The sequence below is a fragment of the Nicotiana attenuata genome, chromosome 1 (genome assembly GCF_001879085.1).
Source record: "Nicotiana attenuata strain UT chromosome 1, NIATTr2, whole genome shotgun sequence".
Lineage (NCBI taxonomy): Eukaryota > Viridiplantae > Streptophyta > Magnoliopsida > Solanales > Solanaceae > Nicotiana > Nicotiana attenuata.
Genome location: NC_031989.1, coordinates 43,148,210 through 43,166,919, shown reverse-complemented (window position 1 = coordinate 43,166,919; position 18,710 = coordinate 43,148,210). Strand labels below are relative to the sequence as shown.

The window sequence follows — 18,710 nt, the reverse complement described above, 5'->3', positions numbered from 1 at the left end:
CACAACTACTATCGATCAATACCTGGATCTGTACACAAAAAAATGTACAGAAGTGTAGTATGAGCACACCACGGCGGTGCCCAGTAAGTATCAAGACTAATCTCGGTGGGGTAGTGACGAGGAATAGTTAGGACACCTACCGGTCAATTAAGATTAACAGGATATGATAATAAACATCAAGATAAAGATAACGAAGTAATACCAACTGCGGAGAGAAATCCAGGTACAAATAGTATAAACAATAAAGGGAGAACACGGATAGTAACGAACGGAGATCACGTAAATCAGATAAGCCAAACAATTCAACACTGATATAGCGGAGACAGGGACAAGTAAGAATGTATCCAACTAAAGAAACAATGTCAACTCAATCACTCCCATTAAGTTTAATACACCATCTCGACCATTTCAATCCTCGATTTCTCATATCATAATCTCAACTTTCGAACTTTCAGCACGTACGACACCTTGTGCCCACATATTTTCCATCTCACTCTTAACAACAAAATCCCCCTGATATACAATACCAAATGTCCTTACAAATACACATAAGATGTTCAAAAAGTCCCATTTGCATAATATAAATTAAATTTGAATTTCTAAATAAGTTTGGAAAAATCGGCGAGAAAAGATGAAGTTATTTTTAGAAATCATTCTCGTAAGAAAATACCTCTTTAAATTTAAAATACAACATCGGAAGAATTATTACCTTTAACATGGGAGTTGAAAACTTAAAACTTAGTAGAAATTTCTTTTTGAGTAAAATACAACCTCACACGGTTTAAGGAGATATAATTGAGAAACTAATTGAATTAAGGATGTAACAATTATTGAAGTTTGAAGCATTGGAACATATAAATAAGTATATATAAACACGGTGAGGTACTGAAAACATTGTGGGTTCCAACACAAGGGATCACAACAATGAAAGAAATAAATAGTTTAAACATTTGAATTGACAACAACAACTAAACATAGCAAACCGAAGGTGCACGGCACCAAAAATCCAATCACTAAAAAGGATAAGAGGACCAAACACAGAATTTCACTTTCGTCTTATTTATCTCGTGGCAGGCGTGTCACCCGCTCCCATTTCATCATATCTTGTGGTAGGCGTACCACCCGCTCCATTTCATCATATCTTGTGGTAGGCGTACCACCCGCTCCCATTTTATATCTTGTGGTAGGCGTACCACCCGCTCCCATTTCATTATATCTTCTGGTAGGCGTACCACCCGCTATCATTTCATCATATCTTGTGGTAGGTGTACCACCCGCTCCCATTTCATCATATCTTCTGGTAGGCGTACCACCCGCTCCCATTTTATCATATCTTGTGGTAGGCGTACCACCCGCTCCCATTTCATCATATCTTGTGGTAGGCGTACCACCCGCTCCCATTTCATCATATCTTGTGGTAGGCGTACCACCCGCTCCCATTTCATCATATCTTGTGGTAGGCGTACCACCCGCTCCCATTTCATTATATCTCATCATCAATTATAAAAGAATGTCGGCCAGGAAATAATAAGGAAACAACAACGTCCCGGCAAGGGAATAATAAGGAAACAACAATATCCCGGCAAGGAGTCAACAACAAGAATAGACACGTCACGGCAAGGGAACCAGCAGTAAGAATCAAATATGTCCCGGCAAGGGCATCAGCTATAACCAAACTTGTATCAACAATTAACTTCACAATGAAACCCCAACCGCACAACAAGACATAATAAACAAGTGAGAATTACACCGGCAACCACAACAGTTGGACATGTAACCTATTTGCACGAAGTCATAGAGGAACTCGCAATCAAGAAGTATCCAGACAACAAGAAGGACAATCACTTCAATTAAGGAAATTAAGGGTCAATGCAACACGTAGGAATTCAAGGAAAGATAACAATATCATTTTGAGCATATAGAGACAATTTAAGCAATTATCAAACTCAATCATAGCGAAATACTCTCCGCATTGAACATAAGGACCTACGAACCCTGGAGCATATTTTTCACAAATAAGTCCAAGCACACACTCGTCACCTCGCATGCACGGACTACAATTAGCATAGAAGACTCAATCCCTAAGGGCGAAGTCCCACACACAAGGTTAGGCAAGATACTTACCTCAATCCGGCCAATTCAATACTCAATTTAGCTTTTCCTTTTTCCAGTTCATCAATGCTTGGCTCAATCTAGCCAAAAACGACTTGAATACATCCCGATGAATTTCTTGAAAAACCTTCGAAAAATCGCCAAAATCCGAGCTCTGTAGGCCAAAATATGAAATAAAACCCTAAACCTCGTATTTATAGTTCACCTCCCGGATTCCACCAATGCTAACCGCACAAAATCGAGTGCGGTCCGCACTGGAGTAGTGTTGTCCGCACAAAATCCATTGCCCCCGCGGTGGATTTTGACTGCACTGACAGGCCTTAGTATTTTGGACATAACTTTCGCTACAGATGTCCAAATTCCTTGTAGATCAAAAGATATGAGCTTCCGAAGTTGGACCAACGGCCTGCAGATTCTTCATGACCGCGGACCATTTTCCGCGGCCGCACTAAATCCACCACGCCCAGCACTAAATCCACCGCGCCCATCCATTTTCTAAGTTCCGGAATGTCCGGACTCGCTCAAAACTCACCTGAAACACACCCGAGGCTCCTGGAACCCCATCTAATCACACAAACAATTCATATAACCAAACACGGAGTCGCTCGAGGTTTGAAATCACATAAAACAACAACAAAACAACGAATCAAACCAAAAATCAAGCTTAGAAATTTCCAAATCTTCAAACATCAAACCTCATGCCGAAGCCTATCAATTCAACTCGGAATAACGCCAATTTTGCAGACAAGTCCAAATTGACATAACGGAGCTGCTCCAACTCTCGGAATCGCATTACGACCCCGATATCACAAAAGTCAACTATGGGTCAAAACTTCAACTTTTCCAACTTTCGCCGAAACACCTCAAATTACCCTACGGACCTCCAAATCCGAATCAGAACGCGCTCCTAAGTCCAAAATCACCATACGAAGCTGTTGGGATCACCCACGACTCATTCCGGGGTTGTTTACTCAAAAGTCCAATTCCGGTCAAATTTTCACTATTTAAACTTCCATAACTAGGTTCCTTCCTCCAATTCAATTCTAATTCATCCGGAAACCGAATCCAACCATGCAGAAAAGTTGATATACATAATGTGAAGCTGCTCGAGACCTCAAACTACCGAAGCGGGCGCAATTGCTCAAAACGACCACTCGGGTCGTTACATCCTCCTCCACTTAAGCATACGTTCGTCCTCGAACGTGCCCGGAGTCGCTCCAAAGCCATCGAACCACTGCATGAGCTCACCATACATACACCCGGGGTTGTTTCCCCATCACCCAACCTATGAAGAACTGACAATGCCACTTAACTGAAGATCTCATCTCCTCCTTAGTCCATAACCTTAGAAAAGAACTTAAACCTCAACACTGAAATTCATCATGGGACCCGAATTCCACATCATCACTTTAAACACACCCAAACAAGCTGAATCGAGCCAAAAATTCCAATCCCGAATACAATCACATGCTGCTCCACACAACTCAATGCCCGAAGCAATAACCTCTGACCACCATAGCTGTTCAAATAATACCCTGGGTGCCGGCAACACACCTCACATTTAATATAACCTTATTCCGGACCTCCACATCACTGTCCATGATAAAGAAACGCGCGGGAATTCATAGCCGCCTATGAAGTCAACATGTCAAGAAACTCTCTCGCCCGCCAGGGCCATTATCCAAATCTTAGCAGAAATACCCACATACTTCCAAACACTCCTCACTCCCAATGCCATAGTACCACTCTCAGGTCTAAGAACCACATCTCGACCAATACACGCAGCCCAACTGATGAATCATCATGAAAACACACAAATTCTCACACTACACAGCTCGTACACTGAACCAGCAATAACTCAATTACGTAACACAAGTAAGGAAAAGCAGAGTAGAAGAATTTTCTAACAAGTGTAACATGTGCAGCAACGAAAATATAGTTTTCATCAAATTGTTCCACAGAGGAAAAGCAGAACCCCAAATAAAAACAAGGAAAGGGTATCTCATATAACATCTGCTGTGGCGTGCAGCCCGCTCCCAAACACTCATCAAGCCAGTATACCACATAACATCTGCTGCGGCGTGCAGCCCGCTCCCAAATACTCGTCGAGCCAAAATGCTCGGGCTCACTGATCACATGAATACTGAAATCAAGTACAATAAAGTGCACAAATAAAACTGTGGGAAAATAAATGAAAGTGCTAAAACATGAAAGAAGCAAGCACGACTAAGGTGCAATAAGCAATTCAACATCACGAGGGCTATCTTGCCCGCATCGCCATAAGGCCTGAACAGAATCACTACCTGCGTGGGAAATAATCATACCACATCACTGCCTAACCCAGCATACAAGAGTAGCACATATCATAGGCTAGGGCACATATAATATCCATCTTGCCTGGTAACATGATCAAAATGACAACCTCATAGGAGCACACAAACCGAACCTGATACAAAACACATATTCTCTCTGGCCCTCCACATAGCTCACAACCGAACTCTGATCCTTCCCAATTAGATGAATATTCTTCGGAAGAGAAACAACAACCTATCGATAATACATACCATTAATTACCCCATTCTCAACATTTCTTCACAATCCACTAATAAGAAATAGCCCACATACGGGGACACCTAGTCCCAAAACCTCAGGATTACTAAAAATTCTATACCAGGACTCAACTATGCAGGTCAAATGGGTGATACATCACTCACCCTCCATCATCCTGTCTAAGCACCCATATAAGATTCCGGCCGCGCAGGAAAACATTAACCTTGAAAGCCTCAGAACCCAGTAATCACCATACTACTAGCCACGCGCCCGCAACCTAAAACTCAAGGTCCTTTCCAAAATTCACACTCTTCACATATGATAGCCAGTAATGCCAACACTCTATTGCTTTCAGATACTGATTCAGGGGAAAACCGTAATGTACCACATGTTCTTTATGCCCATAGAAGACACCCAACTCAAGCCGCAGTCAAACCATCGAGAACCCTCCGAGATCCGCCCGCACGCAAATAAGTCGTCAGGACTGCACCTCCCCAACTCAACCGAGTCACCCAAACCGTCCAATCCAAGAGTGTTTCCACAAATGCCAGTAGAGAAATCCCATTCAAAAGGACCATTTACTTTCATTGCTATACTGACCCAACACTACTGAACTGACTCATTTCTTCGGATAGTCGATATGCAACAATCCCAATCAACGTCCCAAATACAGATAATCCCAACAAGAACCACGTAGCCAGAAGCTTATAAACCACTGCATTTCCTCTGAAGCATCTCGTCCTGCCGCCACCACGGCACCTACGCTAAGTAGACCTTCTATGAATCTGAAGTTGTTCCTCTGACTCCCTTTGATGATGAAATACAGACCCATTATTGACGTAGAAATATTGCAAGCCCCAATATCATCTCATGAAAAATATCGCTACTTGGTCAAATGCAAAACCCGAGAATCCGCCGATATTACATATATACATGCCTCCAGCCCAAACTGATGTAAATCTGACTCTGCAATCTGAATGCCGCTATTGGACTCCTCCACTTGGCGCAAAGCCATGGGAAACAACGTCTGATAATCCACAAAACTACTTTCACCGCTCGCACAACACAATCCACAAAGTACCCCAATACCACTAATTACTCCCAATCAACTCCCACCTAGTGACGTTGCCACAAATTGCGATGACTAGTCAATCGATTAAACCTTCCCAGCTCGCACTCATCAATCAGATGTCGGAAACCGTTGCGCCTCCATACGATCAACTGAATAGTCTCTCAATACCTCTGGGTCTTCAGTCTGAACCACATGTTGAGACAATGCCTGAGCATCCCTGACTCCTTCGTAGCCTGTCTGTAGCATCATGAACCACTGGCGCATGGCGAACGCTGAGAGTGTAATATTATACATGAGTGGATGTAAAGGTACATAAGTTATGTACTTCAAGCTGAATCAATATCGCACGATACGGAATGAAAGAAGGGGAATTTCCTAACAGTTTCGTAGCCTCTCGAAGATAAGTACAGACGTTCCGTACCGATCTGCAAGACTCTACTAAACTCGCTTATGACTTGTAGCACCTATGAACCTAGAGCTTGATACCAACTTGTCACGACCCAAAAATCCCTCCGAAGGAGTCGTGATGGCACCTAGTCTCTAAACTAGGTAAGCCTAACATTAACTGAAATAACATTGATATTTATTAACTTCAAATGAAATTTCTCTAAACAATTTACAATTCCCAAAACCGGTAGTACAAGTCACAAGCCTTTCTAAGAGTAGTTATACAATATAAATACATTACTATTCCGAAACAAAGGGAACAAATGGAAATAAGTACAATTGAAGGTGACTTTGAGGACTGCGAACGCTACAACAGGTTTACCTTGAGTCTCCACCGCAACGAATAGCTACTATCGATCAAATACCTGGATCTGCACACAAAAATATACAGATGTGTAGTATCAGCACAACCGGCCCCATGTGCTGGTAAGTGCCTAGCCTAACCTCGGCGAAGTAGTGACGAGGCTAGGACCAGACTACCAAATAAACCTATGCAATATGGCGTACAAAATAATAGGAAGCAGATAACAATGATGGCAACAATGATCAACCAGTGATATAAATAGCAAGCAACAAGAACACCATAAATGCTTCTCAACAAATAATAAATACAAGTGCAATCAATTAATCAAGTCATTCAAATATAAATCTTTTGCCTATAAATCCTTCAAGTATTAATTTCTAAGATAATATGCTTCTCAATAAATATATTTCCTTCAAATATGTGTCTTCCAAGTAAGCATCCTTCGAATATAATTCTTTCAAGTAAAGGTCACCTTGTGACGCCTCATTTCATAATCATAGATAATATAGGTCTCAACCCACTTTCATATTTTCACGGCACCTCGTGCCCATATTTCTATCTCACATTGCACAACAATATTCTCATGTTACTCGGTTCATAGGTTCCATAATCCAATACAATTAAGAACCTTCAAGGAGCCTCATTCCCTTAACATAAAGTAGAGTACAACTTCCGACCCAATTAGGAAATCAACAAGAAAAGATGAAGTTATTTTTTTTTTTTTGAAATCATTTGATAAAGAAAATACCCTTTTCAATTAAAGTACAATATCGAATGAATTATTACCTTTAATACGAGAAATCAATAAATCAAAACATAGAAGAAATTCCTTTTTAAGTAAAGTACAACCTCAAACGGTTTAAGGAAAATTTAGCAGAGAAATCAATTGAGTTAAAAATGTAACAATTGTTGAAATTTGAAGTATTCAACATAAAAATAAATAATGCGAGGTATTGTAAACACTATGGATTCCAACACAAAGGATCACAACAGTAAACGGATCTAAACAGTTAATACACTTAAATTGTTGATAACAAGTAAACACATCAAACAGAAAGTGCACGGCATCACCCTTCGTGCTTTAACACTCTCTCACCAAAACAATACACGACATCACCCTTCGAGCTTTAACACTCTTCCTCACCCAAGCAACAAATATAAGGCAAATAGGGTAAGGGAATCTGTAAGATCGAAATAAAATCAAGTAACAACAGAAAATCAGTAAATAAACGTAAAGGACAACATAACTCAATTAGAATCAGGAAAAATCAAGGACAAGTGCACGGCATCACCCTTCATGCTTTTACTCTCGTCCTCACCATAAGTATCAATATAAACTGCACGGCATCACCCTTCGTGCTTTAACAGTATTCCTCACCCAAGCAACAAATATAAGGCAAATAGGGTAAGGGAATTTGTAACATCGAAATAAAATCAGGTAACAACAGAAAATCAGTAAATAAACGTAAAGGACAACATAACTCAATTAGAATCAGGAAAAAATCAAGGACAAGTGCACGGCATCACCCTTCGTGCTTTTACTCTTGTCCTCACCATAAGAATCAATATAAACTGCACGGCATCACCCTTCGTGCTTTTACTCTCATCCTCACCATAAAATCAATATAATAGGCACGGAATGGTACATCGTGCGGCACGGCATCACCCTTCGTGCTTTACACTCTTTCCTCACAAATCATACACGACATCACCCTTCGTGCTTTAAAACTCTTCCTCACCCAAACAACAATCACAAGAAATAAGGGCAAGGAAATAAATGAAATTAGAATAAAATTCCGGCAAGGGAACAATAGTACAACAATCAAATCCCGGCAAGGGAAACAATATCAAAATAATAATATCCCCGCAAGGGAGACAATATCATGGTTCTCTCTCTCCTTTCTGCTTTCACATTTACTTCACAACTCAATTCACAACTTGAGCCAATGTTCTACAATGTTCAACAATATAATTCTCAACTTGAGCCAACGCTCTACCATGTTCAATTAACAATAATACTTTCACAAGTCATATTCCTCAATAGAAATTATCATATAGAGCATGAACAATACGAAACGAAGTCACATTAATCAAAGTATAAGACTCACGGGCATGCTAACGTATAGATACTCGTCACCATGCCTATACGTCGTACTCAACAAACAACACATAGCAAATAGGACACGACTCCTAATCCCTCAAGCTAAGGTTAGACCAAACACTTACCTTTTTGAAGTTAGGGCGATATTCCAAAATAGCCTTCTTGCTTGAATTGACCTCCGAGAGGCTCAAATCTATCCTAATTAATTGTATAACTTTATTAAAATACATCCGAAACAATTCCGGATAATAAAACATTGACTTAAAAATTCACATTAAAAAGTCAACCAAAAGTCAACGCGGGATAGTTCCAATACGAGTTCAACCATACCAATTTTATCAAATTCCGACATCGGATTGTTCTTCGGATCTCAAAAATTCATTTTAGAAGTTTCTAAAAACTTTCTCCAAATTTTCACCCCAAATCACGAATCAAATGATGAATTCAATGATAGATTCATGTACTCTAGCCAAATCTGAGTTAGAATCACTTACCCCGATGAATTTCTTGAAAAATTTTCGAAAAATCGCCAAAATCCGAGCTCTCTAGGTCAAAAATATCAAATAAAACCCAAAACCTCGTATTTATAGAGTACCCCACAGATTTCCACCTCTGTGGTCCGCACAAAATCGACCGTGGTCCGCACAAAACCAGTGCGGTCCGCACAAAACCAGTGCGGTCCGCACAAAAACGTCCGCGGCCGTACAACTTTTCCTCTTCAGTGACAGGCTTTAGTATTTTGGCCATAACTTTTGCTACAGATGTCCAAATTCCTATTATAATATGTTTCTGAAAATTAGATTCAAAGATATACAACTTTCGTTTTTGAATCATCCCTATATTCTTTGTATATTAAGAGATATGAGCTTCAGAAGTTGGACCAACGACCTGCGGATTCTTCCTGACCGCGGACCGCGGACCATTTTCCGCGGCCGCACTAAATCCACCGCGCCCAGCGCTAAAACTTCTGCCCCCATCCATTTTCTAAGTTCTGGAATGTCTGGACTCGCTCAAAACTCACCCGAAACACACCCGAGGCTCCCGGAACCCCGTCTAATCACACAAACAATTCAAACCAAAAATCAAGCTTTGAAATTTCCAAATCTTCAAACATCAAACCTCATGCCGAAACCTATCAATTCAACTCGGAATAATGCCAAATTTTGCAGACAAGTCAAAATTGACATAAGGATGCTTCTCCAACTCTCGGAATCGCATTCCGACCCCGATATCACAAATGTCAACTATGGGTCAAAACTTCAACTTTTCCAACTTTCGCCGAAACACCTCAAATTACCCTACGGACCTCCAAATCCGAATCCGAACGCGCTCCTAAGTCCAAATTTACCATACGAAGCTGTTGGGATCACCCACGACCCATTCTGGGACCGTTTACTCAAAAGTCCAATTCCGGTCAAATTTTCACTGTTTAAGCTTCCATAACTAGGTTCCTTCCTCCAATTCAATTCTAATTCATCCGGAAACCAAATCCAACCATCCACACAAGTCGATATACATAATGTGAAGCTGCTCGAGACCTCAAACTACCGAAGCTGGTGCAATTGCTCAATACGACCAGTCGGGTCGTTACATTGGTACAGCCTTGTAACCGTAGTCATTGTGTTCGGACGGAGCCTTTCAGTCCCCGAGTGAAGTAGTTTCAGCGTCTATATCGAGGGTATGCCTTTTTAGGGGTCTTACAAGTTCGATATATAGCCTTAACTTTAAGATCGGGTTTATGCCTTTTGTAAGGTCTTATAAATTTGAACATGCCTTACTCGAGGTCTTACAGTTTTGGTTACTTGGTATAAGTATAGTTCATGCCTTGCTTGAGGTCTTACAGTTTTGGTTACTTGGTACAAGTGTGGTTCATGCCTTACTTGAGCTCTTACAGATATTGTTGATGTTTCCTTATACAGGTCTTACGAGACCGAGGTTGCCCACACGGGGTCTTACGGCCTCGGGTTTTTGATAAGTCGATGGGATGGCAATTGGCGACAGTCCCCGAGACATTGAAAGTTTTCTTGGCTCTGGAGCCATTTTTTTAACCTTAATGTCGCCTCATTGAGGGCTTACAGGTTTGAAGCTTCCGACCCGGAGGTCATACGACTTCGAGTTTTTGATGCCAGTCCTCGAGTGTTCGGGACGTTTTTGGCTTCTGGAGCCATTTTTGTAAACTTGAAGGCTTCTTGATGCCAGTCCCCTTGTGTTCGGGATGTTTTGGCTCTGGAGCCATTTTGTAAAAAGTAGAAAACTTCTTTGGCACGTGTAGTGCTTTGACGGAGGGGAAAATATTTTTTGATTGCTTGATACAAGTATACACGTCTTTGCTGTCAAGGGCTCGGTTATTCTATACGGACACGGTTCGTTCGACCGTTTGGCCCGGTACATCATTTTCTTATCGAGACCCTATCTAGCACATCTTGGCTTCTTCGAGGAGGTGACCTTCCGGTGGGATGCCCCCTAGTATTCGAGGTTGATTTGAAGAGAAGCCTTGAGTACTTGTTGCGTCTTCCTTAGGTAGCATACAAATGTTGCCTCGTTAAAAACATTGCCGGTAAAACCCATCTTGGGATAAAAACCTGGTCGAAGAAAAAGAGTGCAACGTATGCTTTTGGAACCTAAGGTCTTCAAGTTGGAGAGTGCTTCAAGTTGGAAAGCGCTTTGGCTGTTTCGATCGGATACCTGCACATAGGTTAGCATGAAATGTAACTAAAAAAAGGGGAGATGATTATACCTTAATGCCGATGGCGCCTTGAGCCTCGATGTGCTTTGAATAGTTTCTTTCAGGACACGGCACGGTCCTTTTCTAGTTTAGTCGGGTGTAGCCGAGAATATAGCTTGTTATTGCTATCTTACTGTTTGTTTATCCTTTGGCTCCTTCGATGTTTGAGGCGTAGGTGCCAGTGCTACATCGTGCACCGCGAACATTTCCCTCGCTGCATGTTGTTCCCCATATACGGTTTTTATGTCGTCTTTTGTCGGGAACTTCATCATTTGGTGAAGGGTGGATGGTACTGCTCTCATGCAGTGTATCCACGGCCTACCGAGCAAGGCGTTGTATCTCATGTTTTCTTCGATCACATGGAATTTAGCATTTTGGGTAGTGCCGGCCACGTTGATCGGGAGGGTGATTTCCTCTTTCGTTGTTTTGCTCGCCATGTTGAACCCGTTGAGGACTCGAGAGGCGGGAATGATTTGGTCGAGCAGTCCGAGCTGCTCCACCACCCTCGACCTGATGATGTTGGCCGAGCTACCTAGATCCATAAGCACACGCTTAATTTGAAATGTATTTACAAGAAAAATAATTACTAATGCGTCGTTATGGGGCTGAGATAGAGCCTCGATGTCTTTGTCGCTAAACGTGAAGGCGTCCACGAGTATGTAACATCGAGTTCTCTTTTCCTTGGTGATGGAAATTTTTGTTCTCCTGACCATGGGTTCTTGTGGAACATCGATACCTCCGAAGATCATGTGGATGACATGTTGTGGCTCGCCTGTTTCACGCTTCTTGGTCGCCTCTCTTTCCCGAAGCTGATTTTTGGCTCGGTCGCTGAGGAATTCTCGGAGGTGACCTTTGCTGAGTAGTCGGGCTACTTCTTCCCGGAGTTGTCGGCAATCCTCGGTCCTGTGACCATGTGTGTTGTGCAATTTACACACTAAGTTATGGTTCCTTCGCGAAGGATCTGTTTGTACAGGCCTTGGCCACCTTGTGTCTCTGATTTTACTGATGGCGTATACGATGTCTGAAATGTCGACGTTGAAGTTGTATCCTGATAGGCGGGGTCCTCCGTCGGCCCTGTGTGCCTATCGAATCCAGCTCTGCTAACAAGTCCCCGAGGGTTCTGACCTCGATCCAGCCTTCGATCGTTGCGGGGTATGTTGCGCCTCGGGGCGTTAACTCTATCTTCAGTGTATGGTTGCTATCTTTCTTTGTTTGGCTATGGCTCCTTTGTCGGAAGCCTGATAGGATATACCGAGCCCGAGGGGGCTCCTAGTTGGTCGTCTCTGACCCTGATCTTTGATTGGTACCAGTTGTGGATATCCGACCAGGTCACGGCGAGATATTCGACTAAGTTCTGCTTCAGCTGTTTCGAAGCTACCGAGCTTCGCTCGTTCAAACCTTGAGTGAAGGCCTGCACTGCCCAGTCGTCGGAGACTGACGGCAGTTCCATTCATTCCATTTGAAAGCGAGATACGAACTCTCGCAGCATCTCGTTCTCCCTTTGCTTGATTTTTGAAAACGTCGGACTTCCTTGTAGCTACCTTGATGGCACCAGCATGTGCCTTTATGATGGAATCTGCTAGCATGGCAAATGAGTCTATCGAGTTCGGGGCTAGGTTGTGATACCACATCATTGCCTCTTTAGAAAGTGTTTCTCCAAATTTTTTGAGTAGGACGGACTCGATCTCGTCGTCCTTCAGGTCGTTGCCTTTTACTGCACAAGTGTAAGCAGTGACGTGCTCGTTGGGGTCTGTGGTTCCATTGTACTTTGTAAGGTCGGACATTCTGATCATATTTGGAATGGGTTTTGGGGTCGTTTCCTGTGGGAACGACTTTTTTACAAACTTCTTCGAATCTACACCCTTCAGGATCGGGGGTGCGCCCGGGATTTGATCGACCCTAGAATTGTAGGTTTCCACCTTTTTGTCATTGGCTTCTATCTTCTTCTCGCCCGACTCGATCCTCTTTGTGAGGTCGAGAATCTTTATGATGGCAGGATCAGCTGCCGACCCGTTGTTGCTTGATATTTCTGGTACCTGCTCGACTTTGGGAGCCGTTTCCGGCGCTACCGTGCTGGGAGTTTTCTCGCGGCTTTGCAGCTGAACAATCGCCAGCTGTTGTGCTTGTAATATCTCGAAGATGACGTGAAGGCTAACCCCTTGTTCTTCCTGAGCCGGGGTTTTTTGAGCTTCTTGTTGACGTCCTTGGTGTATGCTCCTGTTGGTGTGGGAGGTTATTTCGACGTGTTGAGCGTCGCGCGAGACCGCGTCCACGGGAATTGGTTCTTGCGTATCCTCAGGGTGTCGTGGTGGTAAACCAACACCTGGAACAGCTACACCATTTTCTCCATGGTCCTCAAGATTGTTATTTTCGCGTGCGTTTACTGAGTTAGACATTTTGACCTGAAATAAAAAGATCTTGGACAAGAAAAAGTGTGAAAGATAACTTGAGTTATGTAGTAAACCAGCAAGAAAACAATCACTATTATCTTTAGCCCCACGGTGGGCGCCAAACTGTTTACCTTGAAAATGGTAATAACAATTAGATTTGATTTTGTGGTTCTATAAATATGTGATCTATTTTTATGCTAATTGTTAGGCAATAGATGCTAAGTGAAGTATTAGAAATTAAGATGACAACTTCTAGATGGCTTAATAATCGAACCGAAATGGCTGGGAATCGAGGCCTCGAGCTTGCGTACATGGGGCCTCGAGGTCGAATCGGGTTCCCGGTTAAGGGAAATCGATGAAGGATTAACAATTATGAGAGCTGTGATTTCGGCTCTTTATGACCAATAATGAGCAATAAATGAAGAACAATTAATAGAACACAATGAGTATAAGTAATAAATGTAAAGAACCCAAGAGAATGTGTTCAAGCTAAAGAGCATATAATGTTCTTGTATTGAATGTAGTGTATTGTATCTTGTGTATCAGATGCCTTTACAAAATGACAAGGGTCTCCTTTATATATAGGAGGGGGGGGGGGGGGTCTTAACATGGTACAAGATGCATTTATTGAAAAGACATGAAGTTGGCACAGCCATTTAATGCTACTGTGCGGGCCAGAACTAGCCTAGTAGGCTAGGCCAACTTTTAATCATGTGCCTTGGGAACTTCCCGCTAGTGCGTCGTGACCTTTGGTTTGCACTGCCTCGAGGTCGATCATTATGAACCCTTGGGGGCGAACTCCGAGCTAGACTTCGAGCCATCCGGGGGTGGTCTCCCTGAGGCGCTCTAGTGATCACAAAATCGAGCCCTCTGATTTTTACCGTATACAGTATCCTCAACGATATTAGATCCCATGATAGTTGAATTTCCACGAGACTTCTTCTCGGCTATTTTGTTGTCTTCCTCAATCTTTAGACGTATCACAAGATCTTCCGACTTCATTTCTTTGCGCTTGTGCTTAAGATAATTCTTGAAATCTCTACACGAGGGAGGCAATTTTTCAATCATTGCAGCCACTTGAAATGCTTCATTCACGACCATACCTTCAGCAATAAGGTCGTGAAAAATAAGTTGAAGCTCCTGAACTTGGGTTACCACCGTTTTGCTGTCTATCATTTTATAGTCTAGAAACTTGGCAACCACGAACTTCTTCAAGCATGCATCTTCCGTCTTGTACTTCTTTTGAAGTGCGTCCCATAATTTTTTCAAAGTATTCATCGCACTGTACACATTGTACAAGTCATCCTCTATAGCGCTTAAGATATAGCCTTTGCAAAGAAAATCTGCTTGCTTCCACGCCTCAACAATCATGAACTTCTCATTGTCCGGCATGTCCGCAGCAGACACTGGAGGCTCATCACTATTGAATTTCTGCATACCAAGTGTGGTAAGCCAGAAGAACACCCTTTGTTGCCATTCTTTGAATGGCTCCAGAAAATTTCCTCGGTTTCTCGGCCGGAGGAACAGCAGTGCGTCTTGACGAGGCTATCATCGTTGCAGCAACAGTCACAGAAGGATTTCCGTTATCAATTGCCATTTCTCACTGTCAACAATAGAAGCGTTCAATTAATTGCAAAACCAGAATAGTAAACAATACTATAATCAGTAAACAGTACGTAAAAACTGAAGTTTTTATATACTGTTACACAGAAAATGATGAAGCTTTTATGTTCTTCAAATCATTTTCTGAATTTCAATATTCTGATGAAGTTTTTATATCTTCAAATCAGAATAGTAAAATTCAGACGGAGTAGAAAATGATAAATGTTTTAATCTCCACAAACAGAATACAGAATATAATAAAATAATTTCCTTAAGATTGGTATCAAAACTGTATTGCTGTAAAATTAATAAAATATAAACTTTCTGAATAAAAACAGAAACAGAAAGTTAGTAGAACTATAACGTCAAAATATGTTCTGGAAACAGTATAGTAACTTCAAAATAAATTCTGAAAATAGTATAGGAATAAATCGAGCCCACTGAATACACAGTGTGTCCTTAAGGAAATTATTCCCCTCAAGTACCCAAGGTTCTGGAATATATCCTCCCAGGATAGAACGATTTAACTCACAGGAGTGTTGGTACCAAAAACGCCGATGAACAGCGAACCACTCGAAGGCTGTAAAACACATTGGAATTTTATGTGCAGAAGAAGAAGAAGAAGAAGAAGATCAGAATATTTCATAAGTAAATATTCTGGGATTTGAAGGAATATTTATAGCCAATTTGGTACTGTTTATGAAAAGGTTTGCAACCTTTCAGAACAACCATAGCTGTTGGAACAGGTTTGACACTGTTTCAGAATAACCATAGCTGTTGGAAATATTACGAGAAAAAATAAACGGATTTAAAATAATCCGGGAAAGAAAACGGACCGGACCGGGCCGGGCCGCAGGTCATGGGTAATTCCGGATTGAATTTTCATTAATTAATTAATTATTTGAAAATAATTTTGTCCAAAAAGATTAATCAATCATTGACCAAATCCAAATACGAAGCCGAGCCGAGCGACGACGGCGCGAGGCTTGCCTTCTTCTTAACTCTTTAAGAACTAAAAGATGAGCTTCTCTATATATACACAAAGATTTTCTTTCCTTCTACCAATGAAGGACAAAGTGCATTAGTAAAGTGAACTCACTAAAATTTTCACTTCCCTCAAATTCTTTTTCCACCATTTTTCATTCACACCTCTTTTGTTATTAATAACAAAATCCAACATGAGCAAACTTCGCGCGCCAATTAACAAACTAGGTCGATTGACAACAGCACGTAGGTTTAGTTCGACTTGAGCTATATATATGCATACTTAGCCCATACATACTCACCAACTCTTAATGCTAAATTTTCCTATACTGACAAAGCAAAGGAAATGATATACTATTTGTCATTGAACAATCTCAAACATAAATATTAGGATAATCAGAGATTTTCATATAGGATGGGTACATGCATGTATACAACAAAAATTTTTTTTTAGTCCTATCAACAATCATGTAAATTAAATGTAGTAACAATGTGACACATGAGTCATGAGTAAGAATACCTTGAGCTATGCTATTCTACTACCACACGTGCAAAAGAAGACTAGGGTGTCCTTCAATAAACATTCTTTTTTCCACGGCAATTTGGTGGCCCAGTTTATTTGTCCACCATTTCTTGTTCCTCCTCTCTATCCCCTGGCCTTTCTTCTTGCTGCGAGCATTCTGAAAATTAATTTCCAAAATCTGAAATATATATTCAAATTGGAATTTGGATATATAGAAGGAATAAAGTACACACAGATGTTGTAACAACAGTTATTTCTAATGTTCTGCTCTTGTTTTAAGGTCAAAGAAGCAAGAAAATGGCCATGGCAAGGATGATACAACTGATAAAAGGATGGTTTTGAAATTGAACGGAGTTGGAGATGGCTGTATTAGGTGGAGGAGGGTTGTAATAATAGAAAGGGAAGTACGGTACAATGGGGTTTGGAGGTGGAGGAGTTGGATATATAGATGGGTTGGTCGGAGGATAGAAGTAGTTACCATCACCGCCACCGCCTCCTCCGCCGTTATACGGCGGCGATAGAGGCTGAGAGCAGTCTCCCGGGCAAGAACTGGATGGTGAAGGAGGCGGTGGACTATTATAGACTGATGAGGGTGGGGGCAGAGGTGGTGGCAGCGGCAGTGACGGTGGAGGCGGGCATGGAAGCGGAGGTGATGGTGGTGGTGGAGAGAAGATTGGCTGACATGGATTGTCACAGGAGGAGCACATTGTGCAGGCTATTTGGTCTTTGGCCATTGCTGTAATTGTTGACATAGCATAAGTTAATTGGACTTTGAACGAAAGCAGAAGTAAACTGAGGCTGTAGAGATATAGTAGTAACTGAGAATGCAGGGAAGCCCCCATGTTGAGAAGACTCTGAATTGCAGAATTTGCAACAATCCAGAGAAAATATGAAGCAAGGCAAAAAGAGGAGTTTTGAATGTACAAAAACAAGAAGTAAATGCAAAGCTGTGTATTGCACTATAGAAAAGGAGTGTTGGGTGGAAAAGTGAGAAGAGAGACTGGAAAGAGATACACCAGCAGTGAAGGGCTAAAAGAGGGTGAGGATAATGAAGACAATGGATGTGGAGTTTGATGGAGGAGTGCATGTGTATTGATGACCGTACCATTCCTAGAGTTTTATCTTCTAAGCTAAGCCACCACTCTCTCTGTGACAGAGAATAGTACCCATACAATTTAATTAAGAGTTTAACTTTCGTATTCTGATAGGTATACAAGAATCTCGACACTATTAGATAATGTAAAATATAATTGTAGATAATTAGTTTTACTAACCATGAATAGATACTAAAAATAAAGCAAACAATCCACTGGTAAATTAGAGTAATAATGTGAAAAAATATTTACACGATCAATATATATAAGCTAAATCCATTTAAAACTTGTAAAGATAAGAAGTTTTCTCTGGGAGGCTTGCACCGGTACTTGCAAGTTGCAATCTTATACCAGCAAGCCCAGTAGTCACTTCAGCAAATCACCAACTCTGTGAAATCACAATCTAAATCACAGAGGCCAATTTTGGATATGTAACTGTTAGTTCAGCTTTCTTTACTAATACGCTAACCATGTATGAAGCTTCTTTATCTTATGCTACACTTAAAGTGTTAGTTAAATTTCAAAGTTTCAATGATGACAATGATCACTTACCTTGTTTTGTAGGAATCATCAAATGGAAAGAAAACTAATGAGAAGTTGTCCAAAGATGTGATTGTTGAATTAATGGACAAGAAGAAGGACTAAAAAATTAGCACATCCATTCGGTCTCAATCAAAGGAAATCAGATTACAAATCAAGGAGCTATTACCAGCAAATATTCAGTATCCTTAATTAAGCTCAATCAAAGGCTTGCTTGTCTCGTAAATGAAAGCCTGTGACAAGGAAAGTCTCGATCGAATCCGGCC

The 18,710-nt window shown here is 41.4% G+C and overlaps 1 protein-coding gene across 1 annotated transcript; it reads right to left on the bottom strand.

The window, feature by feature from the left end:
- On the bottom strand, positions 16,675-18,111 carry LOC109240818 (leucine-rich repeat extensin-like protein 3). Its single transcript, XM_019407502.1, has one exon. The coding sequence runs from the start codon at positions 17,650-17,652 to the stop codon at positions 17,092-17,094; it is 561 nt and encodes a 186-aa protein (XP_019263047.1). The 5' UTR covers positions 17,653-18,111; the 3' UTR covers positions 16,675-17,091.

Coding starts and splice junctions, on each gene's coding strand:
- LOC109240818 (XM_019407502.1), bottom strand. CDS start 17,652: ATGGGGGCTTCCCTGCATTCTCAGTTACTACTATATCTCTACAGCCTC.